General features: G+C 38.7%; 2 protein-coding genes across 3 annotated transcripts; one reads left to right on the forward strand and one right to left on the reverse strand.

The window, feature by feature from the left end:
- Nucleotides 1-850: 850 nt before the first annotated feature.
- On the reverse strand, nucleotides 851-8,607 carry LOC101745993 (uncharacterized). 2 transcript variants are annotated; one of them, XM_062670601.1, is made up of 6 exons: nucleotides 8,461-8,607; nucleotides 7,649-7,848; nucleotides 5,175-5,324; nucleotides 4,850-5,008; nucleotides 1,130-4,545; nucleotides 851-1,053 (listed from the first exon to the last, which is right to left on the reverse strand). In XM_062670601.1, the coding sequence occupies exons 4-6, from the start codon at nucleotides 4,983-4,985 to the stop codon at nucleotides 1,039-1,041; spliced, it is 3,567 nt and encodes a 1,188-aa protein (XP_062526585.1). In that variant the 5' UTR covers nucleotides 4,986-5,008; nucleotides 5,175-5,324; nucleotides 7,649-7,848; nucleotides 8,461-8,607; the 3' UTR covers nucleotides 851-1,038. The 2 variants fall into 2 exon arrangements, with proteins under 2 accessions (XP_062526585.1, XP_012553009.2); XM_012697555.4 differs by lacking the exon at nucleotides 8,461-8,607 and adding an exon at nucleotides 7,920-8,248.
- Nucleotides 8,608-20,343: 11,736 nt separating this feature from the next.
- Nucleotides 20,344-23,864, forward strand: LOC732879 (syndecan binding protein; the record flags this gene model as incomplete). The annotated part of the gene is given in 5 exon segments (NM_001046880.1): nucleotides 20,344-20,444; nucleotides 20,577-20,815; nucleotides 21,548-21,873; nucleotides 23,242-23,505; nucleotides 23,661-23,864. Coding segments are annotated over 4 exon segments (861 nt in total). The 3' UTR covers nucleotides 23,710-23,864.
- Nucleotides 23,865-24,183: the final 319 nt, after the last annotated feature.

The following is a 24,183-nucleotide window of genomic DNA, read 5'->3' on the forward strand; positions in this document are numbered from 1 at the left end:
CGAGGTCGGTCAAGGTAAACATGAAACTTGTTTCATTTCTTGTAGGTATAGATAGGTTTTAAGTTACATATGAAATGCGTCATACTATATAGTGTATCTGCTGTTACGTATAGACGTACCTAATTTAATAATGCGATATTCTTTCCAATCAACTTTAATATTTTTTATTTCTTAGGGTGGTCGGTTAGGTGGGAGGGACGAGCTCACGGCCCACCTAATGTTAAGTGGTTACCGGATCCCATAGACATCTAGTGACATCTACAACATAAATACCGCCACCCACCTTGAGATGTGATTTGTAAGGTCTCAGTATAGTTACAACGGCTGCCCCACCCTTTAAACCAAAACGCATTAAACTGCTTCACGGCAGAAATGGGCAGGGTGGTGGTACCTACCCGTGCGGACTCGCAAGAGGTCCTACCACCATTAAAGGTATTGGTGTTGTTTCTATCGTAAAGGATTATTTTTGACGTTTGACGTGGTGGAACACATCAGAAGCTTTCGTCAACATGTCCGGGAGCCGTCGTACCGGTAGACGAGGAGACTTCGCCCACCCCTGGTCCCCCTGAGTAAATGTTTAAGGGACCAACGAAAGAGCCTCTGAAAACTGATTATAGGGCTTCCATTTTTTCCCCTACCAATTCGCTGGTAGCCTAAGGGGCTATTTCAGCTAAGCGCTTCCGTGGCGCTTTGATTTAGACCCAGCGGGGTATACCGAGAATGAACTGTCTAGGCGAGCTCGGTGTGGCTCGAGCTCGATCCCAGTGGGTGGGGATGGCAGACTAAATCCAATTTTGGGTAAATTGAATTCGTTTTAATGCTTTTAAAATAACCGAATTAAAATTGATCGTTTTAGTAAAAAAAATATTTAATACAATATAAAATTCATTTTGAGTAACAAATAATAAAATACATTTCCATAATATAATAGTACGTAACAATTTTATTAATACTAGTTAGAAATATTTAACTTCATTGTATGCAGTACGAATGTAATATTATTATAATAATAATTCGAATTTTGTCTTTTCTCGTTTATCACGACTGGACCTTCTGCAATAAAAGAGATTAATAATAAATAATTTTTTTATACAATTTAACATTTAAAAGAAAAGAATATTAAACTTACCATGGTTATTTCAGGGAATATAGTGCTGAGATTGAAATTGGCCCGAGATGTTCCCGAAAAACTGGCTAAAGTTCTGTCCACATTATGCCCCATGGTTTGAACGTTCGAAGTAACAAGATGACTATTTAGGAACTCTGATTGATACTGGGAAGCCATCTGATTACTCACATAGTTTGTAAATGGAAGTTCTTCGGGCATTAAATTCGCATGTCTTTTGTTGGAATTTCTATTCTGCCACAATAAATGAGAGGAATCATTCCATTCTTCCGTTTCAGTATTGAGTTTGGTTCTTTTACTTTGAAATTTTTTACTGGTCTCTTTTTTAGAACATTCTAGCTTATGTTTCGTAGCCGATTCCCTCCTGGAAGTCTTGTAATTTGACGGCAGTTTTTCTTGTTGATAATTCGAACTGTTTCTCATTTTCAGATCTTCGTATTTATGACTTGTGTAATTGTGACACTCTGTAGGTTGGTTGTAGTCAATAAAATCACCGGGAAAAGGGCCACTTGCGTAATTCCCAGTCATGAGGTTGCCGCTATTCTGCATGAAGTTGCTGTAGAAAGAGTTCGAGATTGTGTTCGTTGTAGCGTTGTATAGATTAGTGCCAGGGAATTGTTGTTGGTACGTATTCTCCGTGTAATCTAAGATCGGCGGGAAGTGAGACACTTGTGCTACACCAGTTTCTACGGTCGAATTAAACTCGTTATATTTTTGAGAGGATGGCATGTATTTAGCACTACTAATGTCCTGAATTTTCTGATTACAGCTCCCACCCCTGAGTAAGGCTTCGGCTGAATAATTGTTTTTTTGTGATTTGCTTTTTTCATTTTTGTTTGCCTTGGGTTTTGTTTGTGTATACGATACCATGTTATTATTCTCGTAAGAATTCACTATTTTGTGATCATTAAAACCGTAACCGTGCTGGGGCAATTGGTTTTCTATTCTGGCCGCGGCATTTTTACGATTTTCACTACTGAAATGTGATAAATTTTGATCGTTTGATCGAATCGGAAATTGTTTCACCGTTTTTGACGGCTCAAATATCGGTGGCTGATAGCGGGTATTCATGTTTTCGTTAGAGCGGTTCATGAGTTGAGTTACAGATAAGAAATTCCCACAGTTTTGCATGTCACTCTGTGGCTGCAATTTATTTATGGCCTCCATATTCTTCTTTTTTTCATGAGGACCAAGAGCTAGGTCACCCACTAATGTCGGCAAATTAATGGGCGGAGGATCTATACTGATTTCAGTCGTACCGAGGGGTCTTGCTGAAGGCCATATTTGAAATTCTTCTTGAGTTGTTTGAGCGGGGAAATTAGGCATTGTAATGGGAAAATAATTGCCATCGTGATAATCATGCTTTTTCGTGTTATTATTTGTGTGATTATATGTTGGTTTTTGATCCAACTGATTGTAAGCCGTTCTTTGAATGTCCTTCGTCTCAGCCGTATGATTATAATTTTGCATTGGTCTTATTTCAGATGTCATCCAATTGATGTGCATTTTGCTAGGCGATTTCTTCGTATATTTCTCCGGCAAATTTACTCCTAAAATGGGCTTGACACTATTACTATTAACAATCGCCTCTCCAACTTTCGTGTCGTAAATTTTCGGTTCATTAACTTTAGCATTCGGAATGGTTTGTAATGGATCTGTAGGCAAGTACTGTGGTTTGCAATTTAAGGATTTAGTTCCACCATTGTTTGAGTAAAACGGCGATTCTTCTGTCCATAAATTCGTGGGTTGCGAGTAAAGGCTGCTAATTGTATCTACAAAGGAACTTCCCTTGTTTGTTATGTTTTCTTTTGCATTCGACACCAATGGGATATGGAATTCTGGATTAAACGGATTGTACGTCGTCGAACAAGGCGCCGAAACTGTTGTTAGTATGTCCTTACTGAACGTAGCGTTATTGGTTGTGCAGTTAACGAAATCAAGGCCTTTATGTGACCAACCCAGGTCAATATCGTAAGTTAGTCTTGCAGAGCCCAATTTCATGAGGTTTTCGTCTACATTCGAGAAGTCGGATTTACTTTTCGAAGTGTACTTTTCCATGGCACAAGGATAAAGACCGAGGCTATTAAATTCGTGCGTGGAAGTTATTGTGCTTGTGCTGTAAATAGCATTTTTTACGGAACTAAAGGGATCCCCCTTATAGAATAAGTTGTTACTGTAAGTCGTCGTTTGATTTGGTAATGTTTTATTCATATTACAATCAAATTCTATTCCAAATGTCGGGTCGGCTGGTGTGTAATTAGTCGAAACTATGGATGGGACACTTAAATTTAAGAAAGGGTTTTCGTTGTTTGCCGTCGATACTGCTATATTAGTTGTTTTAGGGGGTTGGAGCTCTTTGATTGCTGGATTTGGTTTTTGCTTTACTTCTTGTTCGCATATGGTCGCTTTATTGTTTGGCTTGATTTTGTTAAGATTTACGTTGTGCTTGTCGAAAAACGTACTAGGCTCCTGTATTGGTTCTCGACGTCTCTGATTGTTTTCTTTGGGAGCAATAGGTACGGAACTTTGAGCATCTTCAGCGGGACTGTCTGCCCTATTACCGCTTACTAACGGGAAAGACATTAAGAACGCGGCCGTGGGTGATGCGGCGAGTAATTCTTCGGCCAGTTCCAATCTAGCGTTACCGCCGTCGACAGTTCCATCGCACAACGAAGTTTCTAGTATATTTGGCAATTTACTTTCTTTGTCTCCTTTTGTAGTCGATTTTTCGGGAACTTCGATGTTTACAATACTAGTATCATTAACGGGTTCCGTGTTCGTTTTCGATTCTATTGATTTATCTGTTGTTACAATTGAATCAATATTCGCTTGTGTTACCGTCTCTTTAAGAGAAGTTGTAGTTGGGGTAGATGCAGGGCTTGCTTGTTTTGTTGTTAGATTAGGGCAATTAGGTTTTTCAGTATTTTCATTTAGTGTTAGACTATGACTTTGAATATCATCACCCAATGGTTTTGCGAGTTCACAATTATTCGCTACTTTCTGAGATATATTCTCAGTAGATGTTAATGCTTCTAATTCTACATTGTCTGGTTTATGGTCAGATAGCGTTTTCATTTCATTAGTTTTAGGTTGATCTTTATCAGTAGAAGCTTTAGACACTTCTACAGGTCTGTTTTTTTTAATATTCCGTTTATTATTGTTATTTTTTAATTTGACAATACTTTTTTTATTTTTCGCAGACAAAGGACGTGAATACGCGGATATCGGTAAAATGTTTACCATTGTTGTTTTTGTAATGTCGCTGTTGTGTCTGGTAACCACCGGTACTGATGGCTTGTTCGTTGACGGAATGTTTGGGTTTACGACAACAAATGCGGGTGCTATTGATGGAAACAGCAATTGCCTCTGAGGAAAAATATACGGTGCTGCGGGTAGAACCACAATGGTGTTGTCTGGAGCTGAAAAAAAATTAAAGTTTTTTTATTGTAAAGTCATTTATTGTATCGAATATTAGAATTAATTGGTATAACTTGCGTAATTACTAGTGGTAGCATGAATTAACAGTCCGCTGGGATATGTGCCGCGTTGCTAGCTGTTGTTACTGCGATAGCCATTAAGCAATTGAGTCTTAGAGATTTCGATCTTGTCTCCGGCAGCAACTTTGTACCAGATTGCCTGTAAGCTCATCCACTCATCTAGTGTAATAAATGAAAAATCTAGAGGACGCAATTTTCTTCTAAATTTATTCTTCACACATAATACCTTTTAATGCAGGCTTTATTTTTGGTAAGATCTTCTGTTCTTTTAAAATTTGCTTAGGTAGAGATCTTGATTCAGTAGTTGTTGTGGCGGTCAAAAACTTTTCATTCTTTGTATGTTTTTTTGACTTTTGCAACATTAATAATTTTACATATTTGCTATCTGAAATGAAACAATTTATATTTAATTTATATTTACGTAATAATATTGAGGTGAAACTTATTTAAGGTTCGTTTAGAACCAATTTTTATCTTCTCAAAAACTGGAATAATCATTTTTGCTTGAAATCGTTTTTCAAAGTAGATAATTAAAACTAAATCATACGTACTTTTTCCTTTCTTTTTAACACCAATGAAGACCTGAGTGGACACATCTCTTTTCTCTCCTTGAATAAGCACTTGGGCGCAAGCGTCCTTACTGTCGCCTTTGATCGAAGTTGCACTTTCCAACTTGACTTGTAAAGCTAATATCTCTGCTTCTGAAAAAAATAAGTATTTTTATAAACTTAATTTAATAAATTTAAATATACTTTAATTAGCACATAATGCATGACACGCAAGCATATGGCGGCTTATGTTATGCTAAATAAATGGTTGATACTGGTTACAATAGTTCACAGGCAGTGGTAACACCACCCTTTTTATAGTTTGATGGAACTTAGGCGAAATGATTCCTTGAAACTATGAAATGGGCCGTAACATACATACATTTTTTTTTTTTTTGCTTTTAATGGTGGACGGGCTCACAGCCCACCTGGTGTTAAGTGGTTACTGGAGCCCATAGACATCTACAACGTAAATGCGCCACCCACCTTGAGACATAAGTTCTAAAGTCTCAAGTACAGTTACAACAGTTGCCCCACCCTTCAAACCGAAACGCATTACTGCTTCACGGTAGAAACAGGCAGAGTGGTGGTACCCACCCGTGCGGACTCACATGAGGTCCTACCACCAGAAAAAAATACATATATATTTTTCGGTTACATTACAAGTAGAAGGCATAAAGTTTGCTCCAATATTACAATGATAGAAAAGCCTTTATTGGTAGTGCGTCTAGTGAATCTGCTGGATTACCCTGCTTAATTCTGGGAAAGGTGGGACAGCTGTTATTCTACACAATTGAAACTTAGACCTCATGTATCCAGTTAGGGGGTGGCATTCAAGTTGTTGTGCCTATGGGCTTCAATAAGCCTTTCACTCCAGGAGGGTAAGCAGATTTATAATGCTATAGAAAAAACAATATAGAAAAAAAAGTATGTTTCATTACAACAAAAACCTTAAGTTTTAAAAATTTATCCACACATAATTTAAAAGCTTTTACATGGTTTCAATAAGTGTCACTATCCTGAATATTTAATAAAACAATGCTCAAAATTGATATTTTCATGTTTGTTTCACAAGACAATTTATATTAAAAATATTGAGTTTTAGCTCATTACAAATTTATCTTATTTCCTCTTGCAAGTATACTGGGTGAGATTTTTTGAGAAATCAGCAATACAAATATTTTTTTCATACATAGTTTTCCAATTCTGGTTTTTTATTATTTTGTTTATACAATTTTATTTTGTTTATTTAAATATTTTCTGTGATCCCGTTGTGTAAAGTTAAAAAAAAAATATATAAATCTACATAAATTAATACTCAAATAAAATAAATAAAAAAACGAATGCAATATCAAATTTACCTTTGAGTGTGAATGCAACTTGCATAAGGTCACTTGTGTTAAAAGTCATCAGAGGCTGACTTTTATTTATTTAGTAATAAAAAAAAATTACAAAAACAAGATAAATAGAGTACATAAAAACTAACAAAAAGCATTCAACAAATTGAGAAATAAAAATAAAGAAAAATAAAAGTGTAATAAAAAAAAATGTATAGACAAATGAACTGTACAGCTCAATGCTTGGATCTTAAATTTATTTTATTTAATTAGAGAAGTGTGATAAACAAATATTTAGATTTCATCATGTATTATTGTTGTATGTACTATTGTTGTCTGGGAAGTTATACAACAGACAAGATAGTGTTGGCTGTGAGAGGTTTAAACGATGAAAGGAAAGATCTTCCACAAAGCAAGTGACATTATTCAGTAGACTGACTGTCCGAACGTTGTTGTTCGGAGCTTGTATATATGCAAGCTTATCTTGAAAATCTTGTAAGCGAGATTCAGGCATTTGTCAAATATCTTGTATCGTATGATGGCTACCTGCCACATTGGCTAAGGTTACTTTTACTTGTTAGTAGTTTGAAAACTTTCCGATTACATAAACGGCTGCCTGAGCACAGCTCACTTAAGTAAACATGTTCAAGTGTATCTAAGAAATCTATTATGTTATGTATAAGCTTATATAGGAACACAATGTTAGCAACTATACATAGTGTGCTTTTTGACTGCATTGCATAAAATGAAAGAGGTTTAGGTAGGTAGGTAGATTAGATTAGGAATGAAAGGTGATAAAGGAACCATTTTTTTATTCTTCCTATCCTATTTGCGTGTACTTGATAGCCGGGGCTCCAAACTGTACAGCAATTTCCCAGAATGTTTTGTACAATCATATTGTAAATAAGAATGGTTCAACTAGGTAACTTAAATATTTTCATTGGTCTATTGATGAAACCAGAAAGACAGGAAGTACTGCTAATAATGTTATCAAATATAAATTTCTTATAATTATTCACTTAAAATATAAAATTCTGAATTTATACTCAGGAAATTTTGAAGGCATCATATTTTGAAGTGAGTATTTAGCAAGCAATCTACAATTTTAGATTACTAAAATTACCTATGCTCTTAACTTACTGAGTTGTGTTCGTTCTTGAGTACAATTAGTTAGACACAAAATTGCTTGTTGAACAATTTCAATTTTTGGATACTGTACATTTTCATTTTCTGTACTTCTAGGATCCTTGGCTTTATTCACTGCTTTAACTGCTTCTCCTAATTTTGATATGGCATCGTTAAATTTATTGCGCCTTTGTTTTTCCCATTCTCGACAACGACTGTAATTTAAGCAATTTATCAATCCTGTACGAAATACACTAATTTTACGTCCGAGATAATATTTGTTTACCTTGGAGTACGCTTATTAGTATTTTCCATGACTAACAGCCTACGAAATTGCTTTTGGGTATAAAAATATGATTTAACTTAAATTTTAACCATTTATCATAGAAAAATAAATATAGTAAACAAGTTTAACTTTAATGTTATTCTCGGGCATCAAATTGATTACCTAGTTATTATAAATCACATAGAAAATACACACATAAGCAAATAAATATATTATTCTTAAATACATACGGTACATACTACATACATAAATAATTGTGTTTTTTATTATAATAATGACATTAATGACCTAGAAATATATAGGTATGTACGGTAGGTATAAGATTTTTTATGGGATTTTATGACCTGGTAACTAAGACCTTTAAGTCGTCTTATTTTAATTTATATTCATTTTTTATAATGAAAAATGCTAGCATGGAGTGAAATGAAACGAAGATGATTAATTTGAGACATTAATCAACTGGGATGAAATAAAATGAAGTGAGATGAGATGATATGGGATGAAATATAATCTTAACTTAAAATAGTGGTCATTTACTGACATTTTTTCAGTGGAGTTTTTGGAGGATCACGAGAAGTTACGTCCAGAGGCTTTGTTTTCCCACATTTGTGCACTTTCACAGATATTAAGCAGTTAATAAACCACCGCTATTACACATTTAAACCCGAAGACACACTAAATAGCAAAATAAAACAAATTACACAACTTCACTCCACGCTATCCCGCCAAAATTCCAATAGAGTTTATGATATAGAATTTATAGAGTATTACTTTGGCTTACTGAATTTGGCCTCTTTTTTTATTTTCGGATATTTATAATTATTTGTTCGTCGTTTGTTCGTTAATGCTCGAATGTAAAAATTGTTTGTTCGTCTTTTATTTATTTATAATTAATTAAATAAATGATCCCCCTAAAGTTGGTCTCTCTTACTAGATATATTTATTTTTATCGCTCAGATTAATTAATTTTGATCAATTATCGTTTGTTCGACGACTATTGGTGATTGTTCGATCATAAAAACAATGAAATTCCCAATTATTAATTATTTTATATCTAATAAGCATCACATTCATCAGCAAACCATCACCTCACGCCTACATTGCGCATGCGCCGGTTTTGTCAGTCAGCTGGCAATGGGCGTATTTACTAGCGTTTTGTTAACAATTAGGTTATACTGTCTAATTATTTCATAAGTAGATCAAAAAAATATTGAAAACTTCAACAAACTTCAACAATACTTCAACAAAAAATGTCATTGAAGACAGCCAATTAGTCGTTAAAATACGATTAGCGCGGTTTTAATAAATTCATTTATTTTTAATGATATTGAATAATAACAAGCTTAAATAAATTTCAGTGATTTCTAATTATTCTAAGAATATTTTAGTACAACTTTCGTGTTAAAATGATACTATTCATTACAATGCCATAGGAGATGGATATGATACTTATATTTTATAATAAAATTAATAATTCCTAAATTCATTACGTAGTTCAAAAAATGTAAATGTAATGCACACAAAATCTGTTTTTGTTGAAATGATAATTATTTATAAGCTCAAGAAATATATTGCAGGGACATTTAGTAGAAATTCATTTAATAGGGAAGAAAAAACTACGTATATATTAAATGCTTTTGGGATGGCTTAAACAACGAAAGGAAGATTTTCCACCGAGCGGGTGATATTTGCTCGGTAGACCGACGGTCCGAATGTTATTGTTCGGAACTTGTACTTAAGCGAGCTTATCTTGAAAATATCGTAAACGAGATTCAAGCATCTGTCAAATATCTTGCGTTGTATGATGGCTACCCGCCACATCACTCCCCTCCGAGACTGGAGATCGTGTCATTTGGTGAGCGATGTCCGTACTGAGATTAGATTGCTAGGGCCAGTGCTGTTCGAAACCTGCGGTGAGTCGAGGCTGAGCTTGAATGCTACGTGAGTGTCGCCAGTGCTGCTCGAAGTTTGCGTTGAGTCGATACTGCGCTTGAATGCTGCGTGATCGTCACCAGTGCTGCCCAAAGTCTGCCGTGAGTCGAGACTGAACTTGAATGCTGTGCGTGTCGCCGGTAGTCCCATGTGATGCAGAGCTGCCACGCCGGAGATGTGTGATCCCAAGCGTTGATGATCCGGCCGTGGGTTGCGTTGAACTGTAGTGTCGTGATGAGGAAGTGAAGATACGTGCCGTAGAAACAGGAAGCGCGGTGAGTCGGCTGCGATGGTCCTGTTGAGGCTGCGATGCTGGATTGCTGTAGGACGACTGTCAATGACTTGCTTTTATCTGCGAAAATGCGGGAATTGTGGTAGCCGAAGTTCTTGATGCGCTGATGATGAAGTGTGAAGACTGCAATTGTTCCGTTGCAGGTCACCAGTTTGGGATGGCTTAAACGACGAAAGGAAGATTTTCCACCGAGCGGGTGATATTTGCTCGGTAGACCGATCGCCCCGCGGCGTCACCCGCGGTACGACAATAAACGCGGGTTATCATAAAATTTAATGTTTCGAAGCGAAGCGAGGGCGGGTCGCTAGTACCCTATAAACAGGATTTTATTTTAAAAAAACCTGAGTATGTGTCACCTAGCACTCAATTGCAGCTTCATGGAGTTTTTTATGTTTTAGAACTGCAATGAGTCATTTAATTGTGATTTTTAATGAGTAAAAAAATGTTATGTTCTTGTGTTATTTATCAATACAATTGATTCTGAATAAAAAAACAGCCTTGTAATAAATATCAATCAAGATACTTCTCGATAATAATAATTAAGTTAATATAGACGTAAAAAAATATTTTTTTAAATAAAATCCTGTTTATAGAGTATATATACTAAGTTTATTCTTCCATATTAAATGAATTTCTCCTAACTGTCCCTGCAATATATTTCTTAAATCTAAAAATAATTATCATTTCAACAAAAACAGATTTTGTGTGCGTTACATTTACATTTTTTGAACTACGTAATTAATTTAGGAATTATTAATTTTATCAATACATAATCGTAACTGGTCGCTGTCTGTACAAGGAAGATATCTCAGGAAAACTGTTATAGGGGGCTTTATGAACGCAATAGAAACCAAAAAAATGATTTTTAGAATTTTTGTCTGTTTATCTCTTTGTCTGTGCGTTTGTGCACGCTAATCTCAGAAACAGCTCTGCCGATTTAAATTTGGTTTTCACTAGTTAATGTGGTAAGCTTTACTTAACATTTAGTGTTTGTTTCATGTCAATCGGTTCATAAATAAAAAAGTTTTGCCAATTTAAAGATTCACGTAGCTGGGCGTTTGTAGATTGTTTACGTCTGTGCAGCCGCGCGGGTATACAAAGCGCGCCGATGCCACGCCTTCTTCTGCTTCCTTGACGAACCCGTCGCTTGCGACGAAGGGCTCGATGAATAAATTAACCCATAGGCACGTTTGTTTTCTATAGTTAAAAGATTAGGTTGACACGACTTCATAGTTATTAATAATTAAAAAACTGTAATAAAGTTAAATCGTATAATAATCTGTAAGTATTTATAATTTAGTTTTATGATAAGTACGTGTTTACCAAACAATGTTGTGTTAGTAGGGACTATTTATTGTAAGAATGCCTCGAAAAAGATCCAACCTCTCCCAGTGCAGCAGCAATGCTAAAAGGATGAAATTAGTTCGATCACAGGAATCTGAAGCAGGTCATGAGGCAATGCTCACTAGATCTCAGGAACGTCAGGCGAGGTTTCGTGTTAGAGAAACTTCGGCTCAGCGAGAATCTCGATTGAGTTCACATTGTTCTCAAAAAAAGACCACTCGAATTAGGGTGAACAGGGAACAGCGTGACGCAAGCTTGTCCATCGATCGTGAATCTTATACACTATCGCGTGAGTCTGAGACTTTCACTGATAGGGAATCCCGCCTGAGCTCCTTAGAGGGTTTGGACAGCAAATGCCCGGTTTTAGGAGACACTTGAAGAACGAGAAACACGTCTCACTGCCGATCGCGAGGCACATGCACTATCGCTTGAGTCTGAGACCTTTACTAATAGGGAAATTCATCTGAGCTTTCAGAGGGCTTGGAGAGCAATTACCTGGTCTCAGGAGACACTTGGAGAACGAGAAGCACGTCTCTCTGCCGATTGCGAGGCTCATGCACTATCGCTTGAGTCTGAGACCTTTACTGATAGGGAAATCCGTCTGAGCTCTCAGAGGGTTCGGACAGCAAATGCCCAGTCTCAGGAGAGACTTGCAGAATGAGAAGCACGTCTCACTGCCGATCGCGAGGCCCATGCACTATCGCTTGAGTCTGAGACCTTTACTGATAGGGAAATCCGTCTGAGCTCTCAGAGGGTTCGGACAGCAAAAGCTTGCCCGGTTTTGGGAGACACTAAAAGAACAGGAAGCACAACTCACTACCGATCGCGTTTCCAGTGAGCCTATGCTTCGTGATGATAATAAAGGTCAGACGCTAAAAGTTGTGGGTGTAGATATAAGTGTTAACTGCTTTTCACATAGTCAACTCGGTCACACGGTTATGTAGCTCTGTCACATGTTAGCAATCCTAGCAACCTGTATGCTTTGATCTCCGATGGCTATACGTCTATGTCGTATATAGAGAAGCAGAACTTTAAATTAGATTTATCTAAATACCCAAATGACGGTGCTTATATACCAAAATATATGTCTGCTGCCCAAAGTCGCTATTCCACGCGGACGGAGTCGCGGGCACAGCTAGTTATAAAATACAAGTATCATAACCATCTCTTTTTTTTATGATTGAATTTTTACTGGTGGCCCGGAGGCCTTTCCAGTTTCACCAGGACAGGTAGGTGGGCGAGCAATGGCTCAGCCAGGAGGGGTGGGATTTGCTAACAGCTACCCTAGCGCCTCCGAAGGAGACCTAACAGCTCAAGAGCAGCTGCTTCGCGAATGAATCTACTACCGAATCGGAATCGCGACCCGCTGAGAAGATCCGGCGAGAAACTCAGCGAGCTGATTCATGGGTTAGGTTGCATGGCGAACTCTTTGTCGAGTTCGACGAGTACGGTTACCGGGGTCCCTAAGCCTGCTCCTAGTGTTAGAGCTGAAGGCGTCTAATGCAAAGGTTATTGGATCTGATGGATCCGTAAGGACGTGTTTAAGGCGTCGACGGTGACTGGCTGCTGCGTGATCAGGATTCGGGGAGTAGTCAACGGCGGCAACGATAAGGCGATTATCATGACGCATAGCCTTAGCGAAGTACCGTTCCGACGCTGATTTCATGTATTTCTGGATAGACTCGAGGCCCAGGTCGTCGTGCAGGTCAACGTTCCTCACGAACCACGGAGCTCCGACGGCTAACCTGCAAAAGCGAGATTGTAGAGATTGGAATGTGTCTATGTGTGTGCGGGCCGCGTGAGCGAACACCACACTCGCGTAAGTCATGACGGGCCTTATGCATGCAAGTTTTGTAAAGTGTCACCTTGTTCCGAAGGGACATTTTACTTCGCTTACAGATCATGGGGTAGAGTCTACCGAGAATAAACGCGGCACGGTCACGGACTGATTTTATATGCGGGCGGAATGTCATCGATGCATCCAGGGTAACGCCCAGGTACTTGACCTTCCTAGCCTAGGGTATGGGTTGTCTAAAGAGAGTAATTGGGGGTGTGAGATTCCTCCTCCTAATCCGGGAGGAAATCCGTGTGGAGCTTCCCCTCTGAAATAGCACCGCAGTACTTTTCGCTGGGTTGATGTCTATGCGCCATTTTCGGAACCACTGTCCTAGGGCTATGGCTGCGCTCTGAAGCTTCTTCGTGATTAGGGACTTGTTTCTACTGGAATAGTAAACAGTCGTGTCGTCGGCGAATAAAGCTAACTGGGTCGGCGGCGACCGGGGAATATCGTTGACGAATAAGCTAAACAGGCGGGGTGAAAGAACAGAGCCTTGCGGGACTCCAGCTGTGAGAGGTCGTGGGGAGGAGCGGGTTCCCTCGACTCGATATCGAAAAGAGCGGTTCGACAAGAAGTCCCGTATGATGAGCACGAGACTATCCGGCACGCCCATGTTGAATAGTTTGAAAATGAAACCGTTGTGCCAGACTTTGTCGAACGCTTTTGCGACGTCGAAGAAGAGAGCTCCCGTGTATAACGGTTTTGGTCGATTTAGCCCCACAAAAATGTGCTCCGTGAGGCGGTGCACCTGTTGAACGCATGAGTGATTTGTACGGAATCCGAATTGTTCATCGATGAGAATACCCTTGGATGAGACGAAGTCTCTGAGGCGTTTGTAGAGCAGACGCTCATACAGTTTGCCTAGAGACATGAGGAGGCTAATCGGGCGGTAGCTCGTCGGATGATTTTTTGGTTTACCGGGTTTATGTATGCCGATAACGTCCGCTTCTTTCCACACTGCGGGAAAGATACAGTTCGCCATAGCGGCATTGAAAATAGATGCCAACATCACGATGAGTTGGACGGGTAGGAGTTTAATAACGCGGTTGGATATACCGTCGGAACCGGGAGCCTTGCGAGGACGTAGGTCTTTGATCAAGTCTTTAACTTCCATCGGGGTGACGGGTGGTAACGCATCCGAGGGTGGCAAGGAGACTCTGCGTTCTACCTCACTGTCTACTAATTCTACATGAACAGGGTCCACGGATTGAGTGCTGGGCGTGCACTGGGCTTGCAATGTATCAGCCAGCAGCTCTGCTTTTTCGTCATCATCGAACGCCGCGAGTCGGCCTGAGGGGCCTACGAGGGGGGGGGGGCGTAGTTACTACCGTATCAGATTTGAGAGTACGAGCTAAGCGGTAGTAAGACCTTTGGGAGGGCGCGAGTCCTTCTAAGAAATCAGACCATCTGGCATCTCGGACTTCGGCGATGCGAGACTTTACGTCGCGTAGTAAGGCACGCATTCGAATACGATTATCCACGGTAGGATACCTATCGTAGGCGCGTATCGAGGCATTCTTAGCTCTAAGGAGTTCCCTAATATCGTCGGGCAATTTGAAGCGGTAAAGGAAGTCCTCCGCTACAACTTGTTTCGATGACCTATCTAATGTCGAGGTGATGTGTGACGTTAAGATGTCTATGGCTTCAACGGTGTCTTGAGGAGACGGGGTAGAGTCCGGGCTAAACGGGAGCGATGGTGGATCAGATTCAGCCAGGCTGATGCCCAGCGTGTGCCAATCCACTACAGTCCTCGTGACGAGAACGGAATCGGGAGCGCGACCGAGCTTCATAACGACGGGACGGTGGTCTGAGTCTAACTCTGAAACTACTTCGATCGAGTGTAGGCGCAGAGATACGTTTTTTAATAACGCTATGTCGAGTATATCCGGGCGATGCGCGATATTTAGCGGGTAGTGAGTCGGGGTTAGCGGAACGACGATATCGAAGGCGAGATCATCGACTAACGCGTCAAGCCGCCTACCATTCGGAGTTGTGGTGTGTGAGTTCCACCTGATGTGTTTACAATTTAGGTCGCCCGCCAGATGACAGAGCTTCTCATGTCGAGCAGCGCCTCGATATCACTGCTTAGAACGATCTTATCCGGTGGAAGATAAACGGACGCGATAACGACCGGCGCGTGTCCCGTCAGTGAGATTCGGCACACTGATGCTTCGATATTAGCGAGCCCGGGAGGATCGAGCGGGACGCAATGCAGGGCTCTTCTATAGTAAATGACGGTACCACCACCACGAGCAGAGAGCCTGTCGTTCCTGACCATATTATAGTTCGCGATTTTAGGGTCACGGCGCGCGGGCTTAATTAGGGTCTCCTGCACTAAAAAGATATCAATTTGATGGTCACGCAAAATGTCAGAAACCTGATCACGTTGATTTGCGAGACCGTAAGCGTTAAAAAATCCTATCGTTACGGATAGGGGCTTTATTCTACTTATATACGCCATTGATTACCGGCGGAGTGAGGGGAGGACGTACGTATTTAATGACGCGTATACGTCGGCGTATTCCTGCACAACGGCGATAAAGTGTTGTGCAGTGGAGGCAGCGCGAATGGCGTCGCCCAAAGCGTTAACGCACTCAAAGTTGATCGACTGAAAGAAGTCGATCGCTAAAGCGAGATTGTCGGACGCGGTCGGAGGGCAAGTCGCGGGAGTGGGACGAGTCGCGGGGGCAGGATGAATCGCGGAGGAGGGAGTTGTAGCCGTGTTCGTGTACGGCAGCGGTTTCGCCCAGGCCGAGACACTGGGCACCGGCGCCGGAACGAACGCTGGCTTAGCCTGCGACACAGAGGGTGCCGAGGCTTTGATGTCTTATTTTAGGGGCTCGTGGTTTTTTTAATTTTTTTTTATTGCCTTTGTAGGCAGACGACCATACGGCCCACCTGATGGTGAGTGGTTACCGTCGCCCATGGACTTCAGCAATGCCAGGGGCAGAGCCAAGCTGCTGCCTACCGCAAATTCGGTAATTCGCGGGGTGAGCCTGTGTTCGACACAGGACGCAGCTAGGCGGTTCCGTCACGGTTTTTTGGTCGCGAGCGCAGAGGGCCGTGGCGTAATCGCCCAAACACTTATTACATCGGGGGCGTGCGTGATAGTTACGGGAAGAGTGCCCGTACAGTTGACAGTTATGGCACTGGCTAGGAGTGCCTTTTTTATGGGGGGCTTCGACGGCGATACCGGAGAGCCTACAGACGGTCTGTGTGTTGAAGATTTTCTTACCCTCGGGAGTAGGCTGGAGGGCGACTAGAACTAGACTAGAACTAGAACTAGATATGGCTCCCTACCGCGACCGGTGTGCATACGGTGCACAGAATTCACTGGTAAGCCCTCTTCTAACAGATCGGCCTTGACGAGCTCTACATCTAACTCTTTAGGGATTCCGCGTATTACAACGCGGAGTTCGCGCTCCTCCTGGAGCGTATACGCATGGAAACTTATACGCTTCTTACGGAGGTAAGAAGAGAGGGTCCTATGGTCGTCGGGTGTTTGAACCTTAATTTGAATGCCGTTCACGAGGTTACGGGCATTCGTGAAATTAATATTTTTGGCCTTAAGGGCCAGGCAAACTCGATTCCAAGCTGCCTTCTCCTGAAGGATAACCGGGGGAAGGGTCTGGCTTTTATTTTGTGCCACCGGACGCGGCGACGGAGTGGCACGGGCTGGGGGCGCAACGGGAGTCTGAGGGCGGGGGCGCGACGCGTTCGCGGCTTTGCTAATTTTAGCGGCCGCGGGAGCTCGAGACTCCGCGGCACGCTTCTTACCCTTCTGTACCAGGGTGAATCCATCCGTCGATGAGGCTGGGGCGAGGTCGACCTCCATGTCCGAGTCAGAGTCGGAGCACGAGGAGGCGGGCGCAGGCGACCTACGAGCAAGTGTAGGTGTTTTAGAGGGCGCGACGGAGGCCGCGGATGATCGCTCAGCAGAAACGATGGTCACGGCGGACGACGCAGTAGCTTTACTCGCCAGTATAGGCGACACGGGAGCGGCAGGCACGACGGAGGCTGCGGCGCTCGATGCAGAAGCTTTGCACGCAGGTACAGGCGACGCAGGAGCAGCGAGCGCGGCGGAGTCCTCGAGAGGGCTCGCAGTGTGATTGGCCTTGAAGGCCAGAAACTCTGAGGCGAGCTGTGGGTGGCGAAGTCGGAGGAATTCCGCGAATACAGCGTCCATGATCGCTGAGTGCCCAGGTGGGGCGGCCCCGGGTCTTGAAAACACTCGCCTTGCGGCGAGGCCCCAACTTCTCGGACCTGAGCGGTCCTATTGAACACAGGAACCATCTCCTATTGCATGGTAATGAATAGTATCATTTTAACACGAAAGTTGTACTCCTAAAATATTCTTAGAATAATTAGAAATCACTGAAAGGGGATGGCCCATTTTAGGCCCAAAACGGACAATAGATTATAGAAAAAATACTTAGTGCATTAATTTTGTCATAAATAAATATGCATTTACTTTCTTGCAAATAAGCGCCACTATAGTTTACATTAAGTAGTTTAAAAAAAGTAACTCTATTGAAAAAACAAGGATTTTTATTTTTGCGGGAAAAATATTGCCAGCTTCAAAACCTTTTACGTATGAAGTAAATATTTTGAGTATATAAATAAAACATATAAATAAATCATTTTAAGTATTATCATTAATCAATCGATTTTAATGGATTTTATGCACATAAAATAACATCGAAGACATACCCATTGGATTTTTACCTGTAACTATACTTGAGACCTTAGAACTTATATCTCAAGGTGGGTGGCGCATTTACGTTGTAGATGTATGTGGGCTCAAGTAACCACTTAGCAACACCAGGATGGCTGTGAGCTAGTCCACCCATCTAAGCAATAAAAAAAACTTTACTAGTATTGTTATTTAAATATGTACAACAAAAACAAAAACATAAAAAATAATGTGTACTCGTAAAAAAAAGATTAAGATATAAATCAATTATCGGTTATTTAAAAAAATAATCGATAGATGAATTTCATGTAATTATTTTTCTTTATACTGTCAACACTGAATTTAATCTGACTGACTGACACTTCGCTTGCTGCTTGTGGTGTTGTGCTTGCGTACAAAATGGATGTGTTTTGATTTTTCTTCGATTTATTTTACTTTTATCAATAACGTTTCATACTACGACTAAAAAACATTGTGTGAATTGTGGTTTTACCCTGACCGAGATTTTAAACCGTGTATATGAGTCGTCTATTATCAAAGGTGGCAATCTGTGCATTTGGACAAAAAAAATATATTGATATGTCAATACAGATTGATTTGAATATAATCGTCTCCTTCAAAGAATACGGTTCAAAACCTGCATTAAATAAAGGTTAATAGTTAACCTGTTATTTATCTAAGATGTCGTTCCGAAGAGTTTTGTGATTGCCAATGGAATACAAAGTCAATAATTCGTTTTTCTGATTTACCAATCATTGTCCAAAAGTCAGATTGCCGGCTTTGATAATAGTCGACTCATATGCTCTCCTTTGCTATTTTTAGATGATACTAATAATTGTGTATGAAGATGAAGAAAATATAGATATTTAAAGAATTAAGTGTGTTTTTATACCCTATTGGATAAAAATACATTAGGAACATCTTAAACATTAAGAAAAGAAAAGTTCTTGAAGTATCTCACAATCCGACACTTATTTATATAGAAAATTAACCTCAAAACGAATTTTTATTTTTATTATATTTTTTATAATAGTGGCGTCAATTTCAATATATTTTTTAGATATCCAATACATTTAAGAATTTGAATCAGTACATTTTTATAGTAATATTTGATGTCCATCTTGGGCCTAGCACACTATGGAGAGTGGGCAATCCCCTTTATTTAGCTTGTTAATATTCAATATCATTAAAAATAACTGAATTTATTAAAACCGCGGTAATTGTACTTTAACGACTAATTGGCTGTGTTCACTGACATTTTTTTGTTGAAGTATTGTTAAAGTTTTCAATATGTTTTTGATCTACATAAGAAATAATTAGACAGTATAAACGTACTTATTAACAAAACGCTAGTAAATACGGCCATTGCCAGCTGACTGACAAAATCGGCGCATGCGCAATGTAGGCCTGAGGTGATGGTTTGCTGATGAATGTGATGCTTAGTAGATATAAAATAATTAATAATTGGGGATTTAATTGTTTTTATGATCGAACAATCACCAATAGTCGTCGAAAAAACGATAATTGATCAAAATAAAGGTAATATAATAAAGATAAAGATAATAAAATAAAGATACCTAGTAAGGGGGGCTAACTTAACGGTGATCATTTGTTTAATTAATTATAAATAAATAAAATACGAACAAACAATTTTTACATTCAAACATTAACGAACAAACGACGAAGAAATAATAAAAAATAAAAAATCCGAAAACCTAAAAAAACGTGAGCTAAATTCATTGAGCCACTATGGGCACTATCAAAAAAGACGTCTTGTAATCTGTGGCACTGTTGCCAGCCCTACAGTTTTTCGGAAATTCTCTTAATTTTCAGTTTAGACCTCGAAATCTACAGTTTTTTTATGTAAGATGTTAGCGTCAACTATTTTATTAGTCCGCACGTTGGGTCAGAAATTAAAAATAGTTTCGAGCTTAATGTTGTCACATTGACACAATGACTATTTCAAAAAATTCAATAAAATTAAGTGCGATTTCTACAAAAGTAAAGATGAAACGGAAAATCAGGAAGACTTACAAATTGAAAATGGTTTATTAGCTAGTAATAATATCTAATATGCAGACACTGGAATAATTGCAACTTTGAGACTTTTGTTTTTGACATTTGACTAGATTAAATTTTGATAATTACACGATTTTTCTTGTTTTTAATGCCCTTCCTTCAATGTATTCTATTTATTACTATCATTAAATTATAAAAAATATAATATAAAGATAAAGATGTAGATTTTCTGTTTTTTAAGTTGATATTAATAATATAGTTTTCTACAGTTTTTTTGAAGCATACAGTTTTGCTCTATGCTGGGGCTGGCAACCCTGATCTGTGCTGCTGAAAAGTAGATTCGAGTTTAAATGTTTTAAAAAACACAATCTGTCGTTTAACTAGCACTTATTTGGAAGCAGAGTGTAGGTATGTACCTACTGTGAGTAAAATAGAAACTGTTGTGGGGAAAACCTCTGAAAAGATTGAGTTATAAATTGCCTTGTTTTCCGGGTATTTTGGCTTAACTATAAACTATTGTATTTTTTTTATTACTTTTAGAATTCAGTGTATCAATCATGTCGTTCTATCCGTCTCTGGAGGATATGAAGGTGGATAATATGATGAGGGCTCAAATATCGCAGCATCAAGCACCACCGTCATATGTTGCTCCGCAACTTTGTGCCACGCCTAGTGCCCCTAGTGCTACTCATGTTTACCCAACATTGGGAGAATATATGGGCATGGAGCTGTCCCAGGCTGTAATTGCGCTTAACATGCCCGAATACCAAATACAACAGGTAATATTGTCATTTTCTTAGATATTTTTTTCCTAGTTTCTTTTAATTGAAATGCTACTTAAATAATTTTTAAATAAATTTAGTATGCTGCAAGCCAGCTAACATGCCAAAAAGGTATCCCTTAAACTAAAACAATTAACTGGCTTAGTCACAAGGCTTCTGTTGTCAAGTTTGTTTATGAATCATCAAATTACTGATAACCTAATTACAATCATGTAGTTCAGTCAGTGCTATAATTTAAATATTGTGTAATTGTTATGAAAAATATACATAGGATCTAATTATTTTGAATTATGAAAGCATCAAAAAAAGTCATTTTAAGTGCCGTGGTGGAAGTGGTTTTTCCTCCTATATAATGAAATTTTGTATTAAAAGACAACACATTGTTCTTAACAAAAATAAAAGATGGGCTACAAGTTACACGCTCACGGGTCAGTGGTTGCAGATTCCATAAATAGTATAATTTGAATACTGCTGGCTACCTTGTAATGAAATATTAGTCAAATGCAATTGTTAGCCCAGAGTTCAAGGTTAGGTATTTAAAGGAACAATTAGGATACAACTGCTACAGACTACATTTGTAAAATGCATAGGCCAGGGCCCCAAATTTACTTTTCACCCTTAGCCTAAATACTATTTGGAAGAATTTCATAAATGTCAAAACTATTTTTTTGAATTTTCCTGCATATTTTAATGTCGTTAAAAAGTCAAAATCTACTTTTCATTATACAGGTTCAGCCAACAAGTAGTAATGTGGTTGCACCTCTATCATCCCAGTCCCTTTCCCTGCCTAAGGCAACTGTAACTCAGGCTATCAGACAAGTTGTTCTTTGCAAGGACAGAAATGGAAAGTGTGGCTTAAGACTCCATTCAGTTGACAGTGGAGTATTTGTATGCTATGTTGCTGCTAACAGTCCTGGTGCCTTGGCCGGCTTAAGGTTTGGCGATCAGATATTAGAGATCAATAATGTCACTGTTGCTGGAATGACAATGGATAAATGTCATGATATCCTTAAGAAAGCTCCTGCAAATAATATCACCATGGCTGTTCGTGATAGGTAATTAAAACAATTTTCCTCTTTGGTTTTTAAATAGATATCGACCCTTGAAAGGCAAACGTTACTAAGCGACAATGCGTGAACTTTACAGTAGACTAATTTAAAGTTGAAATCATCATCATCATCATGCTTTCCTATTACCCTCTGCTAGGGTGTAGGGCTCGAATAAAATTTTTCCATTTATATTTATAAAGTTGAAATACCTGGAAAAAAATATTATTTTAACGAATCTAGCTGTAGTAGAATCTAGCTAGTAGCTGTAGGATTGAAATGATTTTAATAGACCTAGAAATATATATTTTTTGCACATCGAATATGGTTATTTTCTATCATTTATGTACAAAGCAGTTATTGTCGCTTAGTCACGTTTGCCTTTCAAGCGTCGATATGTAAATATGTTTTAAAGAAGGCTTTAATCTCACTAACAAATTTCTACTAGTATTTATTAAAAAAAAACATAACATTGACACAAGACTAAATTATAAACTGTTGTATTACCCAATCAAATTGATGTTTTCACAACAAAACTGAAGGATTGTGTGTTATGTTCAATAAGAAAAAACATTCTCTTAAGCACATTCTGTTAACGGACATCGGCTTGTTATTAGTATAGCTAGTATAGATATGTTATTAGTATAGCTAGATGGCTTGTTATTAGTATTTCATTGCTATTGTAGATGGCATAACATATTCACTATCTTATATTTTATTTTTAATATAGGATTTAAAAAAATATATATGTTTGCTTTTCTATATATAAATGGTGAAGAGGTTGTTTCTCTTATACACAGCATTCCCTATTATGAGTCAAATTTGATTTAAGGATGACAAATGAAGAAAACCACAAACTACACACCGCACAAGAATTTTCACTTCTTTCATGTGCACCAAGCTATGCACCGTTTATTTAAAAATTATATATATTTTGCAAAAAAAAAAAATATTACCAGAATACGAACATACCGCCTATCTGATGGTGAGTGGTTACCGTTGCCCATGGACTTAGCAATGCCAGGGGCAGATCCAAGCCGCAGCTCAGCCCACTGAGTTTCTCGCCGGATCTTCTCAGTGGGTCGCGTTTGCGATCCGGTGGTAGATTCTGCGAAGCACTGCTCGTGTTAAGGCCAGTGTTAGCAACACTCTGGTTTGAGCCCCGTGAGTTCACTTACACGTCAAAAAGATGAAATAGCCTCTTAAGGCTATCGGCATAGGTAGGGGGAAAAAAGCCGCAGCTTATATTTCTTTTTTAATGAATGCCTCTAAATATCCAAAACAAGCTCTTTTGAAATGATACTTCACTAAATGATCATTTGAAATGTAATAATAGTAAATGGATGCTAATATTTTTTTTGTATTTCACATTTTCAGGCCATTCGAGAGAAATGTAACTTTACACAAAGACTCTTTGGGTCATGTGGGATTCCAATTCAAAAATGGAAAAATTATAGCATTGGTTGTTGATTCATCTGCAGCTCGGAATGGCTTATTGACAGACCACCAGATACTGGAAATAAACACAATAAATGTCGTTGGCATGAAAGATAAGGAAATATCTAAAATTATTGATGAAAGTCCTTCTGTTGTAAACATTACAATAATACCTTATTGTATATATGAACGTATGATAAACAAGTGAGTATGAAAGGTTAATGTTATTTATCTGTGTATGTTTTATATCAGAGTACTTTTAAACAAGCTCACTGGTTAAACTCAAGTGAGCTTTTATTCTGGAATGTTGAGTTAATCTAGCTTTCAATCGAAAAGTTTTTACTTCGCCTCTGTTACAGGATGTCATCATCGCTTTTCAAGGAACTGGATCGCACACCAGCAGCTTGAACGCTGTCTTGCTTGACTTGACATCAAATAATTCTTATCACAACTCTTTAAAATATTGTGCAATTAATATCAATGTATTCTACTTTTATTACTTTTTTTAAACAATAAAATTAAAAAGTATCATAAGTCAAATCTTTATGGACTTATCTATCACCTGCGAATTTATTTTAATCTAGGACAAAATAGTTTTAAACATAAAGTAGTGGAAGGGCTGTGAGAATGAAACATAAGCCAACAATTGAAATGAGATATGCTTAGTATGTATCTATAGTATGTAAATAAACCATTCGTGATTAATTGTTATACTTCTTACATTCAGTTAGTGCTGTTTTCACATTGTAATAAAACATTACTACCATTTTTGTAATTCAATCTGATGATTTGGTGAAAAGCAACATTGTTTGATTGTATATAGATTGTTTGAACATGCCTAATGCGAAAGAATGGTCTAGAACAACAATATTGTCATATTTA

The sequence above is a fragment of the Bombyx mori genome, chromosome 10 (assembly GCF_030269925.1).
Source record: "Bombyx mori chromosome 10, ASM3026992v2".
Taxonomy (NCBI): Eukaryota; Metazoa; Arthropoda; class Insecta; order Lepidoptera; family Bombycidae; genus Bombyx; species Bombyx mori.

Coding starts and splice junctions, on each gene's coding strand:
- LOC101745993 (XM_012697555.4), bottom strand. CDS start 7,948: ATGGAAAATACTAATAAGCGTACTCCAAG. Junction 5,325..7,648: donor TCAAGAACGAACACAACTCA/GTAAGTTAAGAG, acceptor TATTTTTTTCAG/AAGCAGAGATATTAGCTTTA. Junction 4,546..4,849: donor AATAAAGCCTGCATTAAAAG/GTATTATGTGTG, acceptor ATTTTTTTTCAG/CTCCAGACAACACCATTGTG.